This window comes from Callorhinus ursinus, unplaced genomic scaffold (genome assembly GCF_003265705.2).
Source record: "Callorhinus ursinus isolate GAN/ISIS: 27379988/994484 unplaced genomic scaffold, GSC_fseal_2.0 scaffold2, whole genome shotgun sequence".
Lineage (NCBI taxonomy): Eukaryota > Metazoa > Chordata > Mammalia > Carnivora > Otariidae > Callorhinus > Callorhinus ursinus.
The window spans coordinates 69,964,167-69,991,270 of record NW_027397064.1 but is presented as its reverse complement, the minus strand read 5'-3'; the positions used below and the strand labels follow the sequence as shown (position 1 = coordinate 69,991,270).

The window sequence follows — 27,104 nt, the reverse complement described above, 5'->3', positions numbered from 1 at the left end:
GTTTGAATTTGAGTTGTTAGTGAGGGGGTGGTGTGCTGGTTATGGTATTGTTCTAAAAGTCTTTTTCTCTCCACTTATTTTTCCACCCCCAAAATGTCATCGTGTCCAATATGACAGAATGTTCCCAATGATTATCATTCAGGGAAACGTGACTTGCTAAATTATCTGTGGATGACAGTCAGAACTTCTTAAGCACCGAACAGCATTCCACGCTTGGTACGCACCTTGGTTCGGGGATCCACAGTGAACAAAAGCAGGCTAGTGTGAGGCCATGATGAAGAGTTCCAATGGTGGGGCAGACTGCCTGGGTTCAAATCCAGATCTACCACTTGCAGGCTGTGGGGGCCTAGGTAGCTTACTTAGTAGCCTCCCTAAGCATTAGTTTTCTCATCTATAGCCCAGGGACAGTGACAGCAAATGGGATAGGGTGAATAAATAAGCTAATGTATGTAAAGTGCTTAGCAAGTTGTCTGGTACGGAAAGTAAGACTTTTACTACTAACTTAATCATCCTCATTTTTTAGACAGATACATCTGATGAACATACATATATAGTTAGAATAGAGAACTCAATATAAATCCTGATGTGTTACTTGGGTACTTGCTATAACATGAAATTCAAGAGTAAGCTCCAGCAGTCCTAGTGGGGCTCAGTGTGTAAATGGCTTTAGGAGTTGGAGAATCAGTGGGTAGTTGCAGTCCCCAGGGCCACCTCCTTGCAAGGTCCAGGGCACCATTCACATAGATGTGAGATGTGCAGCATGGTGGTTCTAATGTCACACCCAAGATCTACAGAAAAAGGGGAGTTTTTTATGTTGTAAGAAGTCATATTCAGGATGTTGTTTTTGAGAAAGGTTATTTACTTTTTTTTAAACGATTTTATTTATTTGACAGAGACACGGTGAGAGAAGGAACACAAGAGGGGGTAGTGGGAGAAGGAGAAGCAGGCTCCCTGCGGAGCCCAATGCTGGGCTCGATCCCAGGACCCGGGGATCATGACCTGAGCTGAAGGCAGACGCTTAACTGACTGAGCCACCCAGGCACCCCACGGTTATTTACTTTTAAAGATTTTACTTATTTGAGAGAGAGAGCATGAGCATGAGCAGGGGGAGGGACAGAGGGAGAAGCAAGGCTCCCTGCTGAGCAGGGAGCCCAATTTGGAACTCGATCCCAGGATCTCGGGATCATGACCTGAGCTGAAGGCAGACACCTAACTGACTGAGCCACCTAGGCGCCCCAAGAAAGTTTAATGTTAAGAGAAGGATTGATGGGTTAGAGATTGAAAGTTGTAAGCAGAGAAATCAGAGTGTAGACAGAGCTGGTGGGTGTGGTTCCTTTGTATGTAGTATATAGTACTACATTACTACTTTGTATAGTAGTCATTGTAGTACTACAGACAAAGTACGTGGAGTAAGGAACTGGATCTTGAGCCACACAGTGACTGGTAGGAGGAAGCCAGTCCAGACCTTCACTGTGAGAACAATCAGTAAGGACGACCATTCAGTGTTTCTAAGACCTAGGGAAAAGATGATGATGGACAGTTTGAGCTACATGGACAAGGGCAAGTTTGAGCCAGGTGGATGAGTAGGCACAGTTGGAGGTACCCAGATAAAGGAAAGGTGAGGGGCTCCCTCGTTATGAGAACGATAACTTGACAGGTGTCCAGCAGGGGGCTTGCTGGGAAACCTCCTGAAGTAGAAAGAGATGGGTACAAATTTATGTTTCAAATAAATGTTTAATGGAAAATTGTTTTCTTGTAAAATATTCTCATTATAAAAATGTCAAACCAAAAATGTAAAAGGGAACAACCATTGCTCCTTCCACCTCCTTAAGAATAACCATCAACTTTTTACCAAACCTCCTTCTAGCTTTTGGTTGTGCATATTTTCCTATTGTCATAGCATATACAAGATTGTGTATACTGGCTTAAATATTTCTTCCATACCTCTTTAAAAATGTTAATCATCTGGTAAACTCAAATTTTCCTTTCTCGTAATTTCAGTTCTTTGGCAATGAAGATGGTTGTTGTGGTGTTCTGTGCCCTTCTGCTGCTTTAGGGGATGGGGGCGGGTGGTGTGGGAGAGCTTTTTCTGTGCAGTTTCACAACCATGCAAAAAATGTTAGCCATTGTTTGCAAATTATGGCACAGGGCACTATTGTTTTAAGAGGTTGCCAGATAAGGTAAGAGATTGTTTCTGCGCTATGGAGTGAAGGATATGGTTCAAAACCTACATTTCCTGAATGAGAAGGGAGTGGAATCAGAAGAGGGACAGTTGAATGATGTGTTTGAAGGCTGGGCTGGGGCTATAGTTTATAGCCCTTTTTTTCCCCTTAATGATGTCTTCACTGTTGAATAGTTAATTTTGGTTCTTAATTAACTCCCCCCCCCCCCAAGAAGGATAAATGGGCTGGCTATTTTCTGAGCTTTTGAATATCCGAGAATGTTTTTTGGTTGATATTGTAGAAAACTTGGTGTGGTTTTATAAGGTTTGGTCTTGCTGTTCCCTTCCTCAAGTTTTGTAGATGTTGCTTTTGACTTCTGGTTTTTAGTACTAGAGAGAAATGTTGTTGGTCAAATTGTGTGTGTCTCCCCCCCGCCCCCACCAAAAGATGTTGAAGTTCTAACCCTCAATACCTGTGAAGGTGACCTTATTAGGAAGTAGGGTCTTCATAGATGTAATTGAGGTAAAACGAGGTCATATTGGATTAGCAGAAGCCCTAATTTATTAGGACTGTTCTTAGAAGAAAAGCGCAGACATAGGGGACGATGCCATGTGATGACAGAGGCAGAGGTTAGAGTGATGTGTCTACAAGCCAAAGATAACAGGCAACACCAGAAACCAAGAAAGGCATGGATTAGATTCTCTCCTGGAGACTTCAGAGAGAGCCTGGCCCTGCTGGACACCTTAATTGTGGACTTAAAGCCTCCAGATATGGGACAGAATAAATTTCTGTTGTTTAGCCACCCAGTGTGTGGTACACTGTTACAGCAGCCTGAGGACCTAAGATAAACAGTCTGAGGGCAGTTGGGTTCTTGTTCCTTTGAATGTCTCTGTGGTTTTGCAGCCCATTCAACTTTTTTTTTTTTTTTTTTTTTTTTTTTTTACACTATATACTTACCTGGATGTTTATGGGTTAAGAAAAAATTATCAACTTAGTTTTGCCAGGAGGAGTCAAGGTATGTTCCCTTCAGGGACACAGCCTAGGGTATGGTGGGTCCTTTCTATCTGCATACTTCAATTCAAAAAAGATTTGTTTTTAGTTTTAAGATCATGTCCTCATTTTTTCTCAGAAACACCTTTTGTTTTTCCTATTTGTAATCTTACATCATTAAAATGTTTACCCTGCTCTTCTGCATCTGGGGAGACGTCTTCAAGCTTGTTCTTTATCACAGAATAGATTTTCTATAGTGTGAATTCTCTTTATGCCTGGAATGTGGATCATAATCTGGCAACTGCTTTTTAAATTCCTTGCTTTTCTTCCCTTATTTTTAATTTGAGTCTGGTGTATAGAGAAGAAAGAAACACAGTGCATGAAGGATCTAGAGGCCATGTTATCCTGGATTCCAAGGGTGTCCTGCACTTCACTGACTTTTTTTTTTCCCCCTTTTTTCTTTTGAGTCTTCAAGAAGATACTCCCTTTCCTTCTCTCTCATAAGCTAGATGCTTCTTCATTCTCCCATTTTTGGGGGATGTTTGTGGGGGAGGCTTTTCATCGAAGAGGCGCGATCTGGTCAGCCTGTTTGACCTACATGGATCTGTTGCCTTCTGCTGGTAGGTGTGGGGCAAAGACAGGAGTGGACGCCAGGGTACCTGGATCGCTCCCTGACCCCGTGGGCTAAGTGTACTTGGGCCCCCTGTTGTTATCCTTAACATTATTGGGAATTCTTTCCTTTTCTGGCCCTCCCTTACCTTTCCATATGCTTTTTGCATTTATGAGTTTGTCTTTCACTTTGTAGTTACAAGTATCTTATGGGGGTCTTGGGAGACGTTTTGCTAGGAGTTTTACAGGAAACCAGAATTCATGCTTTTATCACCTTTAGCCTACCACCACCCCACTCCCTGCACTCCTGGCTGCTCCCCCTCTTCCTTGCACCCCTGTATTCCTTGGTCCTGTCCTGCCTCATTCCTGGCCCTTTCAACCTCTGCTTTCCCGCCATCCTCGCTACCCTTCTAGCCTATCTTTCTTCCTGCCCTCTCTCTGGCAAGCCTCTGGATTATCCTGTGTGCGCTGCAACCACAGGCATGCCCACACTCCCCCACCAGCAGTGGAGATGCCCTGGGCCTGGAAGAGAGTCAGAGTGCAGGATGGGTAGAGAAGAAATGGAGCATGTGTCTACACAGAGCCCATCGATGATGGGAGCAAGTGTGCCCCGTGAGACCGAGAATCCACCTCCTTTAGAACTGCGTTCCCTGACTGCATCCACTTCAGCCAATGGAAAATAAGCTCACCTCCTAGCAGTCAGCCCCACACACCTGCACTTTGAATGGTCTTTGTGGAATAGATCTTCATTTCACCCATTTGCCAAGTCAGGCCATGGTGGGTGGCCCATTTAGACTTAAGACCTTTGTATCTATACATGGCTCAGTCCTAGGGAATGCAAATTTAAAATATTTACAGGAAACATATGCACATAAAATGTAAACTATATAAAAGTGTATACCTTCCATCCATGCTCCTACTTGGTCCGTTCACTTTTCCAGAGGCAGCCACTGCTGCTGGTTCCTGTGTGTCCTTCTAGAGACCCTCCGCACGTGTATAACTGTGTGTGTTTACATATATTTATATACATAGGTATACATTGTATATACCCATGCATATACAGATAAGTACAATAAACACACACAAACTCAAGGAATGTACCTTGTGTTTTAATCATCTGTATGATTATTCCCTCCAGTTTCTTTCCCTTTTCATCTCTGGAAGAGGCGCATAAACATTTGACTGCCTTCCTGCCTTGGTGGTTCTCAATCCTGGCTGCACCTGAGAAACACTTGGCGGAGAGAGTTGCCAGGGCCTGAGCCACACCCCAGAGCAGCTCTGACAGCCTCCCTGGGACAGGCTCAGGTTTCCCTGTGTGCCAGGATTGGGAACTGCGACTTCAGTTGTGTACGGGAGCGGTAGACCTGGCAGGTCTGCAGAATCTGAGTGGGGGGTGTTCCATGGGACTCGGGGACCTGAGTACCGACTATCCCTGACAAGGAAATGGGGAGTAACGGATTCCGTGCAGATTGAAGATGAACCCTACCAGCTTGCTTTGGACCACAAGCGGCCCGCCACTTCCTTCTTCATCTGTGCTGGGCAGAGTGGCCAAGATTCTCAGTTCGATGAGGCGGGAACAGCTCTCAGTGCCTCCACCCAGGGCCGAGAGAGCAGGTTCGAAGGCTGCAAGAGTTAAATGAATTTACAGTGCAAAGGAAGCTGAGAAGAAACTGTTTAAGATCTATCTCGGATCCACTTTGCTTGTATGGTGACAGCATAAGGTGTGACTAAAGAAAATTAACGATCTGGGCCTGAGTGCCTCCCAAATGGAATGATCCGGAGTGCTGTGGAGCTAATTAACCAGCCGGCACGAAAAGTGAAAATAGATGAGGGAACAGGTTTCTTTTCATGGTGGCCTGGTACTGCGTATAGACCTACATATTCTATTTTTGGCATTCCCTATTAAGTATTCAAAATGACGTCATGTTGAAAGGCTTAGCTCAGTAGCCTTTTTTCAGGGGAGCAGGATGGATCCTGGATTGGACTGCCTGGGTTCAGACCCAGCTCATGCCGTTGGCCAGCATCTGCGGGCAAGGTACCTGGTGCTGTGTGGTGGTCTCGTCAGAGGAGTATGAAAACAACATCCAGTTCATGAGGTCGTTGTGAGGATAGGAGATAATGGGTATAAAGTGCTTTGAACCCTGTCCTAACACACAGTACTCCAAGGAAAGCATTTATTGTGTTGAAACACAACCCCCCTAGGGCTTGAGGGGTTGGGAATTTTTCTGAGGGCTTGTATTTTTTTTTTTTTTTAAGATTTTATTTGAGAGAGCGTGAGCGCATGAGCAGGGGCAGGGATGGGCGGGGAGGGAGAAGGAGAAGCAGACTCCCCGCTGAGCAGGGAACACAGGATGCAGGGACTTGATCCCAGGACCCCGGGATCATGACCTGAGCTGAAGGCAGACGCTTAACGACTGAGCCACCCGGGCGCCCTGAGGTCTCGTATTTTTTAAGCTTAGAAACTCTTTCCTGGTGACCTGCCTTAAAGGAGAATTTTGACAAAAATAGAGGAAATGCGTCTCTTTCCCCATCACCTGTGTTAGGGTAAAGTACATTTGGTTCTATAACCACTGAGTATTGAGAATAAAACTGTGAAGATAGTATTTACTGATTTCCTTTTAGAATCCACTTGGTGGATTTTTGAAGACAAAAGGGTAAACTTGTCCTGTTGACCAGGCTTTTCTATACTGGGGTTTGGGTGGGGGGGTGGGAGTTAGCTGCTTTGTTGCCTCTTGGCAGTATTGAGTCTTAGTCATGATTCTGAATAATGTTCTGGAAAATTGCTTTCTTGGATACATTTATCTTAACTCTCTTTGAAAATGTATATTAACAATCAGTAGCTCTGGCTGGTTACTTGGGGGAGATCCTGTAAGACATAAAACAGTGTAAAATGCTTTCATTTGCAGAGAGAGCCTTCCAGAGGCTCCCAAAATGATACTTGGATTGTGTGGGAGGAAATCTTTTCCAATTTTCTAGGTTTCTGTAAATATATATGAGTTATGTGGTTATAAAACCTTATGATGGAAAATATGTTTAAGAAACATTAATGTGCTCCCAGGCAGGGACTGCACAAAAGATGCCCTAACACATTTAATGCCCCAGTTAAATGTATTGCACAAGTCCCATTTTCTGGAACTGGATAAACAGAACATCTTTCTATTCTGAGCTTCTGTCCCCCTCCCCTCTCCACCTAGTCACTTCAATGGCACAATAAATGGAAATCTTATTTCCTGCATCTGCAGACCTATTTACCTGAATGTCTAAGCTCTCCCTTGCCTTTCTCAGGTCTGTTCTTTCTGAAATGCGATTTTGCTTTCATCTCCCTGGCTTCTTTGCCCTCGTTTTTTTTTTTTTTTTTTTTTTTTTTTCTAAGCCTTCTCTAATCCTGCACTCCATTTACTTTAATCTGTAATGTTGGACATTGCCATTCTGCATAGACACCTTTAAACATTCATCATCTCCCAGATTTGCATTTTCTTCCATTATGAACTTAAAATCCCTTTTCACAGTCTGTAACAGTGAAATTTTAAAATAAAGAACTATTATCAAAAGCCATTTCTGCCAATTTAAAATGCCTTATTGGATGGCTTTAACCCTTTGACAATTCCATCATCTTTGTAAACTATGACTTGATTTATAGTTCTTTTGTGTTGTATGTATGTGTATATGTATGTATTTAGTTATATTACAGGTGGGAAGAACCTAATGCCCCTATGCCCTTTACGGTTTTTTATTTTTGGAACTCAAAGAAGTGGTGATTTTAAAATTAGAAAAGTATATGTGGGTGTGTATGATGGAGCCTGTATGTAACCTGCAAAGCCTAAACCTTAAAAGCAAAAACATGCTGACCCTTTATAGATTTCTTAATTTAAAAACATGTCTGTTTGGGGGGAACCTCCATTTTTTTTTTTCTTCAAAATAAAGTCCTTAGATGTGTGGAGCAGTGAGCTGGCCAGTTGCGGGAATTGGGAGAGGAGGTCGTTCTGGGTGCGTGGACCCTGCTCCCCATAGTTCACCTCCACATCCCAGCTTCCTGTCTGTGAAGCAGTCCAATTGGACTAGACGTTCTCTGAGATTAAAAACACGTTGCAGGGGATGTGTGTGTCTGTGGTACATCAATGTTCCATGCAAAACACCTGCCAGTCAAAACGGGAGGAGGCCTAGCAGATCATGGGTGGTTGATAAATGGTTTTCGCATTCCGGAGAGGATGCCTCGTCCTACCTGGGCTGGCATTTCTGCTGCGGTAACAGGAGGGGTGATCCAAGTGCGTCTCCTCCTTTAATGGAGGTGGGAATAAAATAGGTCACAGTTCAAAGAACACCAGAGCTGCAGGAAATGTGCCCACAGTGCTGGTTATTTCAGTGAAATGGTTTTAATTCCTCTTGAAACCTCCTTAAACATCTGCTGAGGAATGTTAAATTGGCCAGAGAATTTCTGGTGTCATGTTGCCCAGAACCAATGTTGGGTAATTCTCGTGGATGCCCCTAAGAGATTTTTCACGTTCTGCCACTGGCGTCGTCTGCGTCCTAGTGATGCTCTTGGATTTACGTTGACCTGAACCCCTTTGCTCACATGGAGTTAAAGCACCAGGCTCCAGAACGCTGCCTCCAGCTTCCAAGCTGCCGGATCACCCCACTTGTTTCATGCTGCCTGTTCATAGGTAAAACTTCTCTCCCTGCTTTTTTGCCTTTCTAATAAAAGGGAGCTGGAAGTTCGGGGTCTTTAACTGTGTCTCAGAAACCAACAGGACAATATGTTTGGGATTGATGTTATGGTGAGATGTCAGAGTAAACTTGAAATAGAAACCCTTCCTTCCTGGACCCCATCTCTGTCTCATTTAATTGCAGACCACATAAAATCACAGTGTCAGAGTACAGCTTTTCCAAAGGCTGAAGGTCCTCATGGTTACGGCCTGCTTTGGAAACTCATCCTCACTGTACTTGCAGTTAATGAAAATATTTGCTTTGCTTGATATAAACAAAGTTTATGGGCAGAATTTGTAATTAGATAACTCTTTAACTTTCTTTTACCCTTCACTCCCCAGTTTTTTGCTTGTATCACATTGGAGAATACTAAGTATTTAAGAAAACAAACCCTTTTCCAGTAATGCGCTTTACTGTTTATTTCTGGCATTGTCATAATAGGTACATTTCTCTCTAAATTAGTTTGTGCCCGTCCAAATTGAGGGGCTTGAAGTCTGGTTTGGGGTTTGCTTTTTTTTTTTATTTTTTAAGATTTATTAGCACAAGCAGGGGGAGCAGCAGAGGGAGAGGAAGAAGCAGGCTCCCCGCCGAGCAGGGAGCCCAATTTGGAACTTGATCCCAGGACCCCGGGATCATGACCGGAGCTGAAGGCAGATGCTTAACTGACTGAGCCACCCAGGTGTCTCCGGCGTTTTGGTTTTTGTACAGGTTAGGAATACTTGTGTGTGAATAGGGAAGACTGTACCTTGTCACAGCACCTGCTCCTATCAGGCCAATCTAGCTGTTGAACTAGCAGGACTGTGATTTAGATGGTATGAGGGCAGCCACAGGGCAAACCACATGGACAACCCATTCGAGGTCCCCCACACATCCTATGTGTGTACCTCTTGCGGCTGTGGCCTCCATACTTTCCAAGTTCTCCATCTCCTGGTGTTCCTTGCCAAATATCCAGGAAATCAGGTGACCAGGCACCATGCTTGTAGGCATAGCACCTACTTGCATTCCCCCTGATGAGACCAGTGTGCTGGTGGGGACTGGTCATGTGCACCAGAGACTGGACCACAGAAAACAGCTCTCCTTCCCTCTACTTTCTCATATCTCAGTGCGGGGGTTACTTGGCCCCAGTGGGAGTTGGCTTTACAGTATATACCACCAGCTCTGCCTTAAGGTCCCTTCCATGGACAGAGAGCTGGGAAACCTCATGTCCTGGCTCAAGACCTCAAGGAGGTCTTTCAGAAAGATTTCTGGCTTATCTGCAGTGGTGTAAGAGTAGCTCCCAGGTCCTGGTAATTGGTGGTGGTTTCTTACAGTGCACATCAGGAAGCAGGGCGAGCAAGGGTTATAGGAGGACCAGGGTGGATGACTGTTGCTGTTCACGTAGATTTAGGATGTAAGAGTTTCCACTAATTCCGGCTTCCTTCCCCCGTGGACAGAACGTTTGTGTGGATCTTCTTGTTTTTGAAAATTCTAGTGAGGGTTTCCTGGTAATTCTGTTTGTTTTTTTTTTCCTTCAAATACCAGTCACTTGGATGCTTTAGTGATAAATCTTTAATTTCCCAAGTCTGTTAAAACCCCTTCAAGCACAGCTGGCCCAGGGGAGACTCAAATGACCTTTCTGATGTTGCCAGCTCCTCCACTGTGGGACCATGGCTTTTCCATTCACAGCTCTGCTGGTTTTGAGTTGCCTTTGAAAGTCAGGCACGAGCCTTTATGCCTGTTTTAACCCTCACACCGGTCTGTGCAGGGGGTGACTACCTATTTCACCATGCCTCCTAACATGAAGAATAAGCACAGCGATGCAATTTGAACTTGATAGCTTGGGTAATGTCTCTTTTGAGTCCGGCACACAAAGACTGACAAAAATTGAGCTTCTGATTCAAATCCAGGCCTTGATTTTTCAGAGTCAGGAAGGCCTGGTAGGACCAGTTGGGTAGTATTTATCGGAGAGACTAGTTTGCTTATGGAAAACTTGCTATATCTTTTCCAGTTCTGCTGTATATAAACTTAGAGCTTGTAGATATTTTAATCAGGGTAATTTACCTTCCCTCCTCACCCATCCTCAGTTGCTGCTTAGTACACCCGGGAGGGGAGGAAGTGATGGGTGGGGGGAGGAGCAGTAGAGGAGAGCTTATCTGAGTGCTTGAGGACCAGCTGTATCTTTTCCAGAGAGGCTGACCCTAGCCAACATACTCTTCCTTTTGTCCTCTCTATACTGTAATTGTGTGCTCTCTATTTTGTCATTGGATCTGCTTACCCTAGAATATCTAATTTTCTAACAGTAAGCTTGTTTGTCCTTAAGTTCCTTTAGGGGCTGAAAACCAGGGAGAACCAGCTTCATCAGTGAGTCCTGTTTCCAGTCCCACGACGAAGGGTTGGGCTGGTTGAGTTGTAGGAGGTTGGTCCCTGTGCTGTGGGGAGTGTGGCATGGATCTGATGAGAGAAGAGATATAGGGTGCTGGGGAGCAATGTTGAAGTCGGGAGACCCTCCCTTGGGTTCTCTTATTGGAGAGAAGTGGTGGGAAGGCAGGGAGTTCTGGAAAGCATCTGGGTGTTTGAATCTATTCTGTGATACCTATGTAAGACCCATTACTTGAGCTGAAATCATAGCTTCTTGTGGATCATTCATACTTGGTCTTAATCTAATCTCAGGGGGTGCCCGAGTGGCTCAGTCAGTTAAGCGTCTAACTCTTGATTTCAGCTCAGGTCATAATCTCAGGGTCCTGGGATCAAGCCCAGCATCAGGCTCTGTGCTCAGCAGGGAGTCTGCTTGAGATCCCACCTCCACTCTCCACTCACGTTCTCTCTCAAAAAATCTTAAAAAAAAAAAAAATCTAATTTCGGGGGTGCCTGCTGAGCATCTGCCTTCGGCCCAGGTCATGATCCTAGGGTCCTGGGATCGAACCTCTCATTGGGCTCCTTGCTCAGCGGGGAATCTGCTTCTCCCTCTCCTCCCTGTTCTTGCTCTCTCTCACTATCTCTGTCTCTCTCTCTCTCAAATCTTAAAAAAAAAAAAAAAAATCTAATCTCAGATTGGTGGCTTTCTGGACCCATTGTTAGGAGTGAAACTGGACCAGTTGATAGGGTACAGAAAAGGGTATGAGGTGTGGAGTTCATTGATACTTGAGTGGTGAAACTTGAATTTTCTCTCACATGGTAAAAAGTCCCTAGGAGTGGTAGAAGAAAAAAGAAAAAACTGTTAAAAAACAACATACACATGAGATATATGGGAATTATATTCTAAGGATCTAGGTCTTAAGAGTTAATCTACCTGTAATGGATGGTCTAAGTTAAGGTTTTCTCTCTTCACTCCAGGAGGTGACTTTGGTCCAGAGACTTCCCCCCAAGTCCTGCCGCCCGGCCATGGTGGGGACTTTTCTGTGAGCAGCCTTCCTATAACAGAGGACACCTACAGGGTGAGCTTGGCCAAAGGTGTGTCCATGTCTCTGCCTTCATCGCCTCTGCTGCCTCGACAGTGTCACTCGGTGCAATCAAGGTCAAATAAAAAATCCCCAGGTAACTGAACAGCAAAACAGCACCCAAACTAGCTTGGTTATATATATAATGCATGTATTGAAATGAAGCAAAACTGGTGCTTATAAGGAATTTTCTGGGAGGTTGTTCTCTTTGTTATAGTAATTTCTGGAAGGAGAAAATCTTTAAAAAAGAATTATGATTTGAATAGACTCATTTCTTCAGTTCAACCTGTATACAAACTATTTTGGTTGCTCAGCCTAGACTTTTACAAAAATTCAAGATCTCATTATCAGTATTAATGTTAATCGTTGGTCTTGTGTTCTTGATCATGAATTAGGGAGTGTTATCTAAACTTACTGTGGTGCATTTAAAAGTTCTGGATTTTGGCAAGGCTAATCTGACAACAGTCCAACTGCCAAATGTTATATACTGATATGCTTTCTTTGATTACATCACCCACCATTTGAACAACTATATAATTTTTGAAAATTCAGACTTTTAAAGGGGTGGGAAGCAAGGGTCTTATGGATTACTTGTTTCAAGTATCTTTGCTTCTCTCATTACCAAGTTTTTGCACTTAACGTTACCAGTGAAAACACAAACGTTACTTAACTTTGAGAGGTTATGATTCAGATGTGAGGAAAGCCTTTCCAAAATTCTTATACCTGCAATCATGAGAGTTCTTTGATCTTTTAGCTTTGCTGAGCGTTTGTTTACTGAAGGCAGGATAGTTTGGGGCCCTTATTGATCATATGCCAGTGTAAGGATTCTTCTCATTTACACGTAAACGAGTTTGGAATTGGTGTCCTGGAGCTATAAAATTGGTATCTGTTTTTCTGGTTTCCTAAATATTTGTATTACTTGAGATGTGATAGGCATTATTTCTCAATCATTTAGTGGATATTCGCAGTTTGTGTGGTGACAAAATTAAGAAGGCAAACCTTGAGGCTTTGAATGTTAGAAATGGTGCTATGAATTGGTGAGTGTCCAAAACCCTTAATTGTTCTAGAGCTTTCTTATTTTGGACAACATTGTTTACAATCCAGTCATTAGCTGGAACTTGGAAACCTTTTTGGTATGAAGCAATTTCCTATGCCAAGGAATTTGACCTGTTTATCAGTATTTGGGGAAATTCCTGGAATGTCCTTCCTTCTCTTTGCCTTTCCCTACCACTATATCTCTTTGTCACATTTCTTCCCTTCTTTCAAATTGTGGTTCCCACACTGCCTTTCTTGATGGTTACCCCATCGGAATTACTCTTCTTCCTACAAATTGTGCATAGCATTTTACTTTTTCCTTTATCAGCCCTGTCATTTGTCCTTTTTCCCTTGAATCGGTGTGTTTATGTGCAGCCTGTGTCTGATGGGCATGGATAGGCACGATGGCTTCTTTGAGTATACATCGTCTATACAAAACCAATATTAGAATTCTGAACTTATCTGGATTTTATTTATTAGAGAGAGAGAGAGCGCGCACGAGCAGGAGGGAGATGGAGAAGCAGGCTCGATCCCAGGACCCTGAGATCATGATCTGAGCTGAAGGCAGACTTTTAACCCCTGGGATCATGACCTGAGCCAAAAGCAGGTGCTTAACTGATTGAGCCACCCAGGCGCCCCCTCTCTGGATTCTTAAGGGACCTCGGTTGAGGGTAACGTGAGTGCTAAGTGCAGAGATACGACCTTTGGTAGAATTTGCCTTGCTGTAGTCTATGCTGCTGCAAAGAGTTGATGCTGCTTGGGCCTTAGGCCTGGTGAGAATACCTAAGAGACTAGGGAATATGTATTTCAGAGGGAATTTTATTACTAACAGAAGTTTGTTTTAGTGGGACTTGAATCTTCTTCTTAATTTTTTTTAATTTGATTTTTCCAGCTCTATTGAGATACACTTGACTATACCATGTAAGTTTAAGGTATACAACATAGTGATTTTATCTATGCAGGTATATATTGCAGAATAATTACAGTAAGGTTAACACGTCCATCACTTCATAGCTACAATGAATTTATTTTGTGGGGTGTTAGTGGGATGCTAGATAGCAATGAATGGCATGACCAACATGGGAAATATGGCTCTCCAGAAGGGTCTCAGAGGCCACAGGCTCTCATGGGCCAGAAACCCCTGATGAGGCCTGGTCTCCTGTGTCCTGACTAAATTTGATATTTTTAGTTTTGAGAAAATATCATATAGTTTGTTTTTCTCCAGAGGAATAAAATTTATTTCTATTAAATGCTTTGCAAGGCCTTATGAACAGAAGGGAATAGTTGTGCGACATTCAGCCTTTTAATGGATTGAAGAGAATATTCTCCATATTAGATGCTTTGGGCCCAAATTAAATACACTAAGCAGATTCTTCTCTAATGGGGCCATGCTTGTGCATTGCCCAAATTTGTGCTGCAAATTAGTGTCTCACAGTGGTAATTTGGCTTCATTATCTTGGCAATTTTAATTCAAAAGGGAAGCTAAGGGCAAAGATGCTTGCTTAAAAATGGCACTGACTCAGAGTACATCAGACAATAAACAATGTTTTTCCAGAGTGTCTAATACTCACAGGTTTCTGTTTAAGCAGTATTGTTAGAAAAGTGTCCAGAGACCTAGTGTCTACCTGCCTGTAAAATTAGTTGGCATGTGGTTGTGAACACGCATTGGATTTAAAAATAGCTGTCTCTTTAAAAAGCTCGCACTGTTGTTGCTAATGATACAGTAAATACGGTGTGCATGCTGCGCCCATCGGTACTGAGCCCTTCCACTGCGCTCCTCTCACACCAGCCGGGCTGGGCTTCAGATCTTGTCATCAACCAGCTCTGAATTACCATGATGACTTCTGTTCTCATTTGTATGATAAGACTCTTTTCTCTCTTTTGTTTAAGAAGGTGCATTAAAAAAAAAAATCTAAACCTGTTTTACTCGTTTGGATAGAAACTCTTCACTAATTGATGTAATCAAGAAACTGTCAGGGACTGAAACCATTCTAGCAAAGGTCAAAAACTATAAACCCCTGTAATAGGCCCTCCACGTAGCCTGTTTTAATGAAAGTTTGTATTTTCATACAATAGGTGATTAGCTGGTGGATCATGGGAACTCTGGGCCAGAGACAGTTTCATTAACCTTGCAATAATGTGACCCTGCATTTTTCATGGTTGAGTTTCTTACATTCCACTCATATTGCTAGTTAATATTATTTATTCTCCTACTACTTTGTTCCATATAGTTATATTTTTTTCACTTGTTAGTCTAAAGATGCAGTTTTTGAGTATTGTTTCAATTTTTTTTTTGGGGGGGGTGGAAACTACATTTGCTGGTAAAGAAAACAAGGGCCAGTATCCATTATAGTCCTGTGGTGGTTGCGAGCTTTTTTGGATTAAGAATTCATTAATATTTGTAATGTATCCTTTTGTCTTCCAGAGAAGAGCAAAGCCCATTTCCTGTGGTTTATTTATTAGTAATATCATTAGTTACTTTATATTTGGATTATATTTCCCAGATCACTTTGGAACCCCATTATGAAACACTCCAAAGGCAGGGCATGAACGGGAAGCACGCTTTTTAAAATACTGTGATGGGGTACAGCAGTAGAGGTTGGAAAGTGGGGGAGACTGCTTTTTTCATCCTCGCTTGTGTGGAGAGACTGGATGGTGCCGGCTAGGTGCACATCTGCCGCTCGGTTCCAGTTCCAGTTCCTGCTGTAGCCCTTTTGGAAACCCCTCTGGCTGGCTGTTTCTTCAAGGGAGAAACCTCCAAGTTGACAGGCTGTGAAGTGAAGTCATTCTGCCCTTTGATTCTTGGACCGTAAGTTAATTGTCTGTCCAGGCCCTCCCTCTCTCACCCTGCAAGAGTGTTTCCTGTAGAAAATTAGCGTTTTTATTTACTTATTTTTATTTATTTATTTTTGAAAATTTTTTTGATCTACTCCTTCGAGACCTGAGACCACACGTGCACTGCCTTTTTTCACTTAATATTATATCATGAACAATTTCCAGTTTGCTTGAAGGACTTGAGATTTAATGTCTTTTGTTTCAATATTCCATGATTGATTTTTAACTAGTTTCCAATTGTCGGGTATTTGTTCTTTTTCAGGTGTTTAAAAATTGTAGTATGCGCTAGGATATTTTGCTTTGTTTTTGCTGTTCAATGCCTATGAATTCAAAATTTTTAATTGTGGTAAAATACAAGTAACAGAATTTACCATCTTAACTATTTTTAAATGTACAGTCCAGTCGTGTAAAGTACATTCACATTGTGCGAGCAGTCTCCAGAGCTCCTGATGTAAATGCTTTTGTCCAGTAATTTTTGTGCACATCTGATATCGTAAGAGTGGCAAGTTCCCAGAAATGGAATTATTGAACTAAATGGACTGCATTTTTAAAGATCTTGATGCATACTGCCCAGTCACTTTCCAGAAAAGCTGTATTGATTTCACATTCCCTCCCGAGTTCTTTGAGAGGCTTCTTTTTGAAGTTAACCGTCTTCTGGGAACAGTCTCAGATGGATAGTACTGGTGCGGTGCTTTGTCCGAATTAGTAAGAAGGGGCTGAGAGAAGTCCTCCTGTCACCTTCCTCTTTTTGAACTTCCCTTCTGTCTGCACTTCTCAGACAATTCTCATTTTCTTTCCTTCCATGATACTGTGTCAGGGGAATGATCACAGCTGAGTCAGATCAAGCTCACGGTCAGAAAAACACTCAGCTGGCTTCCAGTTTTAGCTACAACCACGCTCTGTTATGTGAGGAAGATCATAGACATTTTCTATATATTTTTTTAAATATTTTATTTTTAAGTAATCTCTACACCCACCGTGGGGCTTGAACTCACAACCCCGAGATCAAGAGTCACACACTCCACCAGCTGAGCCAGCCAGGTGCCCCAGGATCATAGACATTTTTGAGTTGGCAAGGCCTCCAGACCAGGTCAGGCCATCCGTGCCAGGCCTCTTTGCAGATAGGGAAGGGGATGGAACTTGCCCCAGTGTGGAAGTTACTGGTAGAGCTTTGGCCTAAGCCCAGGTCCCCTGCTCTGTCCCCCGCATGTTCTCTGATGCCAGTCTGCATTGTTCTGTCTGTATGTTGTTGACACATGAGCTGTAAATGATGGCGCTTTGTGTTCTGGTTGCATGCACACAGGGAGGCCATGGGCTTCATGTGCCCACATGCATCCGTGAGGCTTTTTGGGGGGGGGGCGGAGAGGGGAGAACAACCCAGGAAATGCATAGTCCCAGCCCAAGCCTGCCTGTAGCGCTGGCTAGTTTTAGGCCCTGCTTTCACCCAAGTTGTCAGGGCCACAATTAGGGCTCTTTCAGCAAGGACAGTTCCTCCTGCTGCGGTGAATAGGAAAACATTCTTTGTTTTCTCCTTGGAGACTTGTTATACAATAGCTTCCTCCACGGAGTAGGCGGCTGCCTGTGCCTCACTGCCACGCCCAACCCGTGACCCGGACACACGCTCTCTGTTGCCCTGTGTTTACGCATCAAGCCCGTGTGAATGCCTTTGCTCTACTCTGAACCTGCGGACCTTTCTGAGTGCCCTTTATTTCCACACCTGCGATCCTGGTTCACCCATATACACTTTGTCCGTGCCTCCAACTCACCCCAGAGTTTTTGTTTTTGTTTGTTTGTTTGTTTTTTAAAGATTTTATTTATTTATTTGACAGAGACACAGTGAGAGAGGGAACACAAGCAGGGGGAGTGGAGAGGGAGAAGCAGGCTTCCCACCCAACAGGGAGCCCGATGCGGGGCTTAATCCTGGGACCCTGGGATCATGACCTGAGCTGAAGGTAGACACTTAACGACTGAGCCACCCAGGCACCTCTCACCCCAGAGTTTTAAAGAAGACTGATGCCTGAGTTCTACCTTTAGAGATTCTGATTTAATGCCTATGAGGTATGGCCTGGGCATTGGGATAAAAAAAAAAAAAAAAAAAGCTTCCCAGGTGATTCTAATATGTAGCAAAGTTTGAGAACCACTGGTAAGGAATTATAGGAGATAATCACATATTCTTTTTTAATGAGGGGAAATAGACTGATATTATCTTTAGTTTTTATATTTTAGAAATAATATTTAAGGAGGGAAAGACATTACAAAAATGTACTAAAAAAAGGTACAGTAAATCTTGGTTACCTCGTACCCCCAGAAAGACCACCTCTTTTGACACTCGGTTGAATGTCTTTCCTGTACTTTTGTATTACACAAGTGGTGCATTTGCCCATTTGCCTGAGCACTGGACATGTAAGAGCTTCCCAGTTTTCCACCAACTAAAGAACAGTGGAAGAACATTCTTGTATATTAATATTTGAAGGCATCTCATTTTCGTTGGATAGACTATGCAAGTGGGATTACTGGGTGGAAACTGATGTTGAGAGTGGATTGTGATATACTTACTGGTCATTTGTACTTTTTTCTTTGGGGAATTTTTTGTGGTATTTGTCTCATGTTCTGCTTGGGCAATATGTATTTCTTACTGAATCATCACAGCTTTCCTGTTGTTTGTTTTAAGACATACATAAGTTATGTATGTCACTGAAACATTTTCCCAGATCATCATTTTCCATTTAATTAGGTTTATAAGTCTTTTATGACCCACAAAAGTTTTTTGTTCTTTCAGTTCAAACTTACATACTTTTCCATTGTGATTTATCCCATTGCATTTCTTTAAAAAGATTTTATTGATTTATTTGACTATCCCATTGCATTTTTTAAAAACAGCTTTATTGTGATGTATCACATACCATATAATTCACCCATTTAAAGTTTACAGTTCAGCGTTTTTAGTATTTTCACAGGGTTGTGCAACCATTGCCACAATCTAATTTTAGAACCTTTTTATCTCCCTTAAAAAAAAAAAAACAAAACCCATTCACATTAGCAATTACTCCACATTCCTCCCTACTTCCCTCCCCCTCTCCCTAATCCACCATCTGCAGCCCTAAGCAAATAGTAATCTATTTTCTATCTCTGAATTGCCTATTCCAGGCGTTTCATATAAATGGAATCCTGTAACATGTGGGCTCTTGTGACTGACTTCTTTCATAGAACAGTGTTTTCTAGGTTCATCCACATTTTATGTAGTATGTATCAGAACTTCATTCCATTTCATTACCTAATACCACCTTTAAAAATCCATTCTTCAGTATATGGACATTTGGATTTCTACTTTTTGGTTATTATGAATAATACCATTATGAACATTTGTGTGTGCATTTTTGGGTGTATATATCTTTTCATTTCTTGGGTGTATACCTAGGAATAAAATTGCTGGATCATATGATAATTGTATGTTTAACATTTTGAAGCACTGCCAAAGTATTTTCCAAAGTGACTGCAACATTTTGGATTCCCACCAGCAGAGTGCAAGATTTCCAGTTTCTCCACATTCTTGCCAACACTTGTTGTTGTCAGTCTTTTTTTTTTTTTTTTTTTTTTGTTACAGTCATCCTACTGCATGTGAACTGGCATCTCCTTGTAGTTTTATTAAGTTGTAAGAATTCTTTTTATATTCTAATTACAAGTTATGCAGTATACAAATTTACTTCCTTTCTGTGGGTTGGTCTTTTCACTTTCTTGATACTGTTGTTTCAAGCACAAGTTTTTAACTTTGATGTAGTCCATTTTATTTTATCACTGTTCTTTTGATGCTCTAAGAAACTATTGCCTACTCCAAAGTCACAAAGACTTAGACCTGTGTTAATTTTTCATACATGCTGTCATGTAGGGGCCAACTTCATTCTTGTACGTGTGGCTATCCATTTCTCCTGGTGCCATTTACTGAAAAGACAGTTTTCCCCCCATTGAATGGCCTTTGACCGAGTCACTGCTATGCTCTAAACCAGCCCTATGTTTCACTTCTCCCTTCGCCTTATTCTCCTCCCGGTGCCTAAGGTCAGAACTTCCTCTGTCAGACTTGACTTCATGGGTGGCTGACATCTTTTGCTTCAGCCAGCCTTCCTTTGTGTCTCTCCTTTTCCCTGTGGGAGAAATAAATTCTTGCCCCAAACACCTGGAGCACTGTGCTTCCTCCTTTCCTCCTCCCTCTGCACAGATATTCATTGCACGTCTCTGCCCTGACCTTCCGTGAGCTCCTTGTCTTTGGTTCTTGTCTTTGTTTCCCCCTGGAAGCCTTGGAGATAGGATCTAATCATTTCTTTCAGTTACCCTAGTACATACCTATGCCCCTGCTAAAATGGATAGTTTAGTAATTGCCAGTCATCAGCCCCATGTGACTGGTTGAAAATACTAATGGACACATAAGCAATTTCAATGTAATGGTACCTTACATTTATAAAGTTAGAAACATAGCTTCCCCCATATCTAGAGAGAACTGATTCTTTAATTAAGGTCTTACCGCTCTGTCAGGGCTTTGCTATCATTAGGCAGTGAGCAAAGGGGAGTATATTTTAAGCTGGATTTGTCAGGGGCCTTCTCAACCCTAACTTTTTTTTTTTTTAAGATTTTATTTGAGAGAGAAAGAGCAAGAGAGAAAGAGCACAAGCAGGGAAGGGGGGAAGAGGGAGAGAGAGAAACAGACCCCACCCCCGCTGAGCAGGGAGCCCAACACGGGCTCAATTCCAGGACCCCAAGATCATGATCTGATCCGAAGGCAGACGCTTAACTGACTGAGCCACCCAGGCTCCCCTCAACCCTACTTTTCTATGCTTCTGTCACACTCTTTCTCAGGCTCTTGGCATTTTTGCTGCATGTTTCGTACTGCCTGCGGTTCATGATGACTGGAGGCTTTACCCAGTCACACTTTACAGCAGCATCAGCTGCACCCCGTGGTGGTGTCAGATGGCGGCGAGAACAAACCCAGTGCCGTGCTCAGAAATGAGTCTTTTTACCTCAAGAAAACAGATGGGGGTAGGGAGAGCAGTGGTGGGAATCTCTTCTTTTTGATCATTTCCGATTCTCAGAGAAGTCACAGAAGCTCATGGAAGCTATTGTACCTGTAGCTGACATAGGTGGACATTACTGTAAAGTAGAAATAGGCAGGAGGGAGAGATTGATGCTCCAACTTGAATCCTCAAGCTTGTGGTGAAACAGGTCTGTGTGTGTGTGTGTGTGTCAGCAGGAATGGCTGGCTGTGTTCCAAGTGGAGGGGCCAGGGTGTGCAGAGCCTGGTGTTGGGAAGCTGACGCGAACACAGAATGGTGATCTCTAGAGGAGAGCTCAGTAAGAACCCGAGTGCCTTACAAAGGGGAAACTGGGACCACAGGGAAAATCTTCATTATCCGGGCCTGGAGTGTTAAACCAGTAGGCCTTGCCCCTGGTGGCTTATGGAGAGTAGCTAGTGAACAGTTAACGCATAGAACCCTTTGTTTGCACAAGCATTCTAAGAAATAAGATTTAGGAAACTCTTCCAAGGAGGTGTGACTTGGTGTGACTTTCTTGTCCCTTCCATCACCAACCAAGTCCTCCTTTATTGGTCAAAGGTCCTATGTGGCAGTTAATGAACTCACTATTTTTTTAATAGAATTTTTTAAAGAGCAGCTCACAGCAACATTAAGTGAAGTGTCTGGAGATGTTTCATACACCTCTACCCTATACACACACAGTCTCCCCGTTATTGACATCCCCCATCACAGTGAGACATTTGTCACAATCGGTGAACCTACATTGGCATGCCATCATCACCGAAAGTCCAAAGTTTACATCCTTGATGTTAGATATTCTGAATTTAGACAAACATATAATGACATGTATCCATCATTATGGTATTCTACAGAGTATTTTCACTGCCCTAAAAATCCTCTGCTCCATTTCATCTGTCCCACACATCCCACCTTGAACCCCTGGCAGTACTCACCTTTGTAATTATAATCTCCATAGTTTTGCCTTTGCTGGAAGGTCATAGAGTTGGAATCCTATAGTATGTAGCCTTTTCATACTGGGCTTTTTCACTTAATAGTTACACGTTTAAGGTTCTTCCATATCTTTTTCATGAGTTGATAGCTTATTTCCTTTTAGTGCTGAATATTATTCTATTGTCTGAATGCACCACAGTTTGGTTATCCCTTCACCTACTGAAGGACATCTTGGTTGTTTTTGGGTTTGGCAGTTATGAATAGACCTTCTGTAAATAGTTGTGTGCTGGTTTTGTATGGACATAAATTTTTAATACCTTTGGGTGAATACCAAGAAGCATGATTGCTGGCTAATATGGTAAGAGTATGTTTAGCTTTGGGGCGCCTAGGTGGCTCAGATGGCGTCTGCCTTTGGCTCAGGTCATGATCCCAGGGTCCTGGGATCGAGTCCCGCATTGGGCTCCCTGTAGGCGGGGATCCTGCTTCTCTCTCTGCCTCTGCCTCTCTCTCTCTCTGACTCTCATGAATAAATAAATAAAACATTAAAAAAAAAAGAGTATGTTTAGTTTTATAAAAAATTGATAAACTTCCTTTCAAAGTGGCTGTACTGTCTGCATTTCCACAAGCAATGAATAAGAATTCCTGTTGTGCTACATCCCCACTTGCATTTGATGTCAGTTTTTTGGATTTTGGCCATTTTGATAGGTGTATGGTGGTCTCTTATTGTTTTAATTTGCAGTTCCCTGATGACATATGTTATAGAGTATCTTTTCATAGCTTATTTTCCACCTCTATATCTTTTCTGGGTGAGCTATCTGTTAAGGTTTGGCACATTTTAAAAGTCACATTGTTTGTTTTCTTGTTGAGTTTTAAGAGTTCTTTGTATATTTTGGATTATAGTCCTTTATCAGATATATCTTTTGCAAATATTTTTTCCCAGTTTGTGGCTTGTCTTCTCATTCTCTTGACATTGTCTTTTGCAGAAGAGTTTTTGGTTTTAGTGAGTTTCAGCTCATCAGTTATTTCTTTCATGAATTGGGGTTGTATCTAAACAGTCACTGACATAGCCAGGGTCATTAGGATTTTTTTATGTTATCTTCTAGGGGTTTTATAGTTTAGCCTTTTACATTTAGGTCTGCGATCCATTTTGAATTTTTGTGAAGGGTGTAAAATTGGTGTCTAGATTTAATTTCTTGCATGTGAATGTCCATTCTTCTCCTTCAAAGTTGTATTGGCTATTTCGGGTGTTTTGCCTTTTCATATAAACTTTAGAATCAGTTGGCTAAGCTCTACAAAATAACTTGCTGGGATTTTGATTGAGATTACACTGAACCTATAGATTAAGTTGGAAAAGTTGGCGTCTTGACAATGTAGAGTCTTCCCTTCCGTGAATATGGACTATCTCTCCATTTGGTTAGTTCTCTGATCATCAGCATTTTTTAGTTTTCTTCATGTGGATCTTTTGTACATTTTGTTTATACTGAAGGATTTCACTTTTTGAGATGCAAATGCAAATGGTATTGTTTTTAATTTCAATTTCCACTTGCTCATTACTGGCATATAGGAAATCAATTGGCTTTTGTTTATTAATTCTGTATCCTGCAAGCTTGCTATAGTCCCTGTTCCAGGAACTTTTTGGTCCGTTATTTCGGATTTTCTACATAGATGATCATGTCATCTGTGGAAGAAGTCAGTTTTTATTCTTTGCCAATCTATATGCCGTTTCTCGTCTTATTGTATTTACTAGGACTTCCAGGGCAATGTTGAAAAGAAGTGGTGAGAGGGAATATCCTTACCTTGTTCCTGATCTTAGTGGGAAAACTTCTTGTTTCCACCATCAAGTATAATATTAGAGTTTTTGTAGATATTCTTTATCAAGTTGAGGAATTTCCCCTCTGTTCCCAGTTGACTGAGAGTTTCTATCATGAATGGGTATTTGATTTTGCCATGAATTTTCAGCATCTATTGATATGATCATGTGATTTTGCTTCTTTAGCCTATTGATGTGATGGATTACATTAATTTTCTGATGTTGAACCAGCCTTGCACACCTGGAATCAATCTCACTTGACTGTGATACAGAATTCTTTTAATTTATTTTTTTTTAAAGATTTATTTATTTTAGAGAGTGTGTGTGCACACAAGCAGGAGGGGCAGAGGGAAAGGGAGAGAGAACCTGAAGCAGACCCCTTGCTGAGCACAGAGCCTGATGTGGGGCCTGATCCCATGACCCCAAGACCACAACCCGAGCTGAAACCAAGAGTCAGATGCTCAACCGACTGCACCACCCAGGTGCCCTTATAATTCTTTTTATGCATTCTTGGATTTGATTTGCTAATACTTTGTTGAGGATTTTTGCATCCATATTTATGAGAGCTATTGGTCTGTAGTTTCCTTGTACTGTCTCTGGTTTTGGTGTTAGAGGAATGCTGTCTTCATAAAATCTGTTAGAGTGAGTTAGGAAGTATACCTTTTACTTATGTCCTCTGGAAGAGATTGTAGAGAACTAGTATGATTTCTTCCTTAAATGTTTAGTAGAATTCACCAGTGAACCCATCTGGGCCTGGTGCTTTCTATTTTGGAAGGTTACTTGTTAATTCAATTTCTTTAATAGCTATAGGCCTTTTCAGGTTGAGCTCACTTTTTGAAAAGCCTGATGTATTACCTGCCATCAGTCAGAAACCTGTGAGACTCTGGTTTTAGCTAACTAAAATATTGGCGATACTGATAGGTGCAGAAGTCTCCATCCACCCCAGTCTTGGGCAGTTTGGAACTGGATTCACCTCCTACTTGGTGTGCTTGGGTAGGTCATAGGTCTTTCCTTATCTGGGAGATGGGGGTAATAATGGCACTTCTCTTTATAGGGTAACTGAAATTTATATGAGATGCAGACTGTGAATTTTAGGGCCTGATACACAAGCTCTTCTGTGGGGGTTGCTGTTTCAATGTAGCCATCTGCCTTGGCGCCCATCTTCATTTTCCTTCATCTGACTTGGTGGCCGAGAATGGATTCCCACAGTATCAGTCCTCTCAATTCTCCATCCTCGGCCAGATGACCCCCCCCCGCCCCCGCCGAGGGATTTCATCCTCCGATATCTGTGTTTCCTGGCAAGCATATGTCTTCCTGATCGACAGCAGGCTTTATTCTCTGTGCAACAGGACATGAAAGCAGTGTAGGGCAGTGACTGACCCACTGTCTGGGTTCTGATTCCAGCTTTGCCACTAACTACTTGTATTATTCCTCTCTTGGTTTGCTCGAGATTTGTGCAAAGTGATTAGAATTATGTCCGTAAAACTGCCCTATAAAGGAAGCCAGCTCTGTGAGCTGTGAGACAAATGCAAAGGCTTACTAGGAAAGCACTTCTGAGCAGAAAAGAGACATTTGGGTAAAGCAAAGGGAGGACGATAAAGCAAAGTGGTGATACATGGGATTGTGAAGCTCCTGTGAGCTCTGTATGGAAACAAGAGCGAGTGATGGCTTAAGCTGATGGAGAGTAAGTGCTCCAGCAGTCCACACTTGCTCACCAGGCAAGGAGAGCAAAGCTTGGATGGAGGTTGAGCGGACCCTTACTTGTCAGAAGCACAGTTACAAAGTTGCTCCTCAGGTAGGTGAGTGATAAAGTTGGCACTTACGGCAGAAACCTCTGTGTCTGGTTACTCTTGAACATTCCTTAAACTGCTCATAAATTACCGTATGCAGACATAGCATCTCCGGACGGCACAGTCATCTTTCTTCTGCCATTGACACAGATGGTTGTGTATTTGGATGCGCCCGATGAAGTAGGTAGCTTGTACTTAGTTCTGTGTTGTACCAGAAATGTGTACCTTACACACAGAATCCCATTATGTGAGGGCATGTAGGGGCTGAGCGTGACTAAGGGAATAGTAGATGTGTGTGTCTCAACCTCTAGAACCTTTCCCCCACCTTGTGGAGCCCATGTAGTTAAATGCAGGTGATGTGATTGGGCCCAGGTCACAACTCCATTTTAACACCACAGGAAGTGTCATTTGAGAATATAGGAGGTATTAACAGACACTTGTGTCTTGGGCATTTTGATATTTCACAAGGACTCTGGATGTGAGGGTCTTCAGTACTCAAAAGAAAATATGTGCCTGCTATATACATCCTAGGGTCTAGTGTTAATATTTGATATGGGAATTAGAGGTCTTGAAGTGAGGCTTACAGGCTAGGAATCTCCTCTTTTGTTAATCAAAAAATGATTGTGGACTTTGAGATCTTTAGCAAAAATTCAATAGAAATTTTCTTTATTAAGAGTAGTTTACTTTCACAAAATAATTTACATTTTTTTTTCTCAGTTCAAGTTCTTATTAGAGCCAGATGTGTGTTCTCTAAGACTTGAATGAATGTGTATATGCACTCATACATATGTTAAAATTTTAGTATATGTGTATAAAGGATTCTCAGTGCATGGTTTTTGTTTTGTTTTGTTTAGAGGTGGTGGTGAGATTTAAGCAGAGCTTGTCTGCATTACATAAGGTGAACTGTACACATCTTTTCCCTTGCTTGGGGAAAGTCTATCTAAGCCATGTAGTGCTGTGGGAAGTTTCTGGATAAACCTGGGGTTCACATCCAAAGTCCCTGTTCTTAGCAGCTCTGTGTGCCTGGAAGTGACTTGACAAGCTCTCTGAATCTTGGTTTCCTCAGGGTTCTTTGAGAAGATAGCGGGGATGTTGGTAAAGTGCCTGGCTACTAAAACACACTCAGGAAGTGCTGTTGCCCCCTAACTTCTGAGATCGGATAACTTGCGCCTTTTTCCATTTGTTGGTTTTTCATACTTCCTCCTCTTCTGACTTGAGTTTGTTTGTCTAACCTGGGCAGCGGGGAGGGCACGCCTGTCTCGGTGCAGGGACCCCTCACATCTTGCTGTTGATACCTGGATTTGGGTCTGTGAGTTCTGGGTGTGGCTTTGCAGAGGAGGTGACCCATCCACAGCTTGTGTGACAGGTCTTGTCAGATCTTTCCTTCCTTTTCATTTCCTCTAGTAGGTGTTGCTCCCAGCCAAGTGCCTTGTTTCTTTATTCATGGTCCTATTATAGTTCTTATTGAAAGTGGTAAAGATCAAACAGTGAGAATGCAAGTAACCAAGATTTGGAGTGTGAGAAGCGGTTCACAAGGAAGCAAACTGATTGATACCAGAGGTTTTGGGGTGAGGGTAGGGAAATCACCCAGCATCTCTACGCTGTCTTGAGGGGGGACTAATTCTGCCTAGTACGAAAGATCCCTCAGAATGGCCACCTGGGCCCTGTAAGACTCTCAGGAAGAAATGCTGTCAGCAGGCCAGGTCAGGGAGGCACACATTAGACCATTTCTGAAGATGTGATATTTATTCGACATTAGGTTTTACTGCATATTTTTTAAG

General features: G+C 42.4%; 1 protein-coding gene across 11 annotated transcripts in view; it reads left to right on the top strand.

Annotated features, from left to right (window-relative positions):
* TANC1 (tetratricopeptide repeat, ankyrin repeat and coiled-coil containing 1) overlaps nt 1-27,104 on the top strand; it is a 230,094-nt gene that overhangs the window by 94,340 nt on the left and 108,650 nt on the right. For 10 of the 11 annotated variants that reach the window (XM_073883696.1, XM_073883759.1, XM_073883757.1 and 7 more), the window contains one exon: nt 11,778-11,978. The exons of the other annotated variant lie outside the window; for it this stretch is intronic. In XM_073883696.1, the coding sequence (XP_073739797.1) occupies nt 11,778-11,978 (201 nt within the window). The remainder of the gene's footprint in view (nt 1-11,777; nt 11,979-27,104) is intronic. 11 annotated transcript variants of the gene reach the window in all.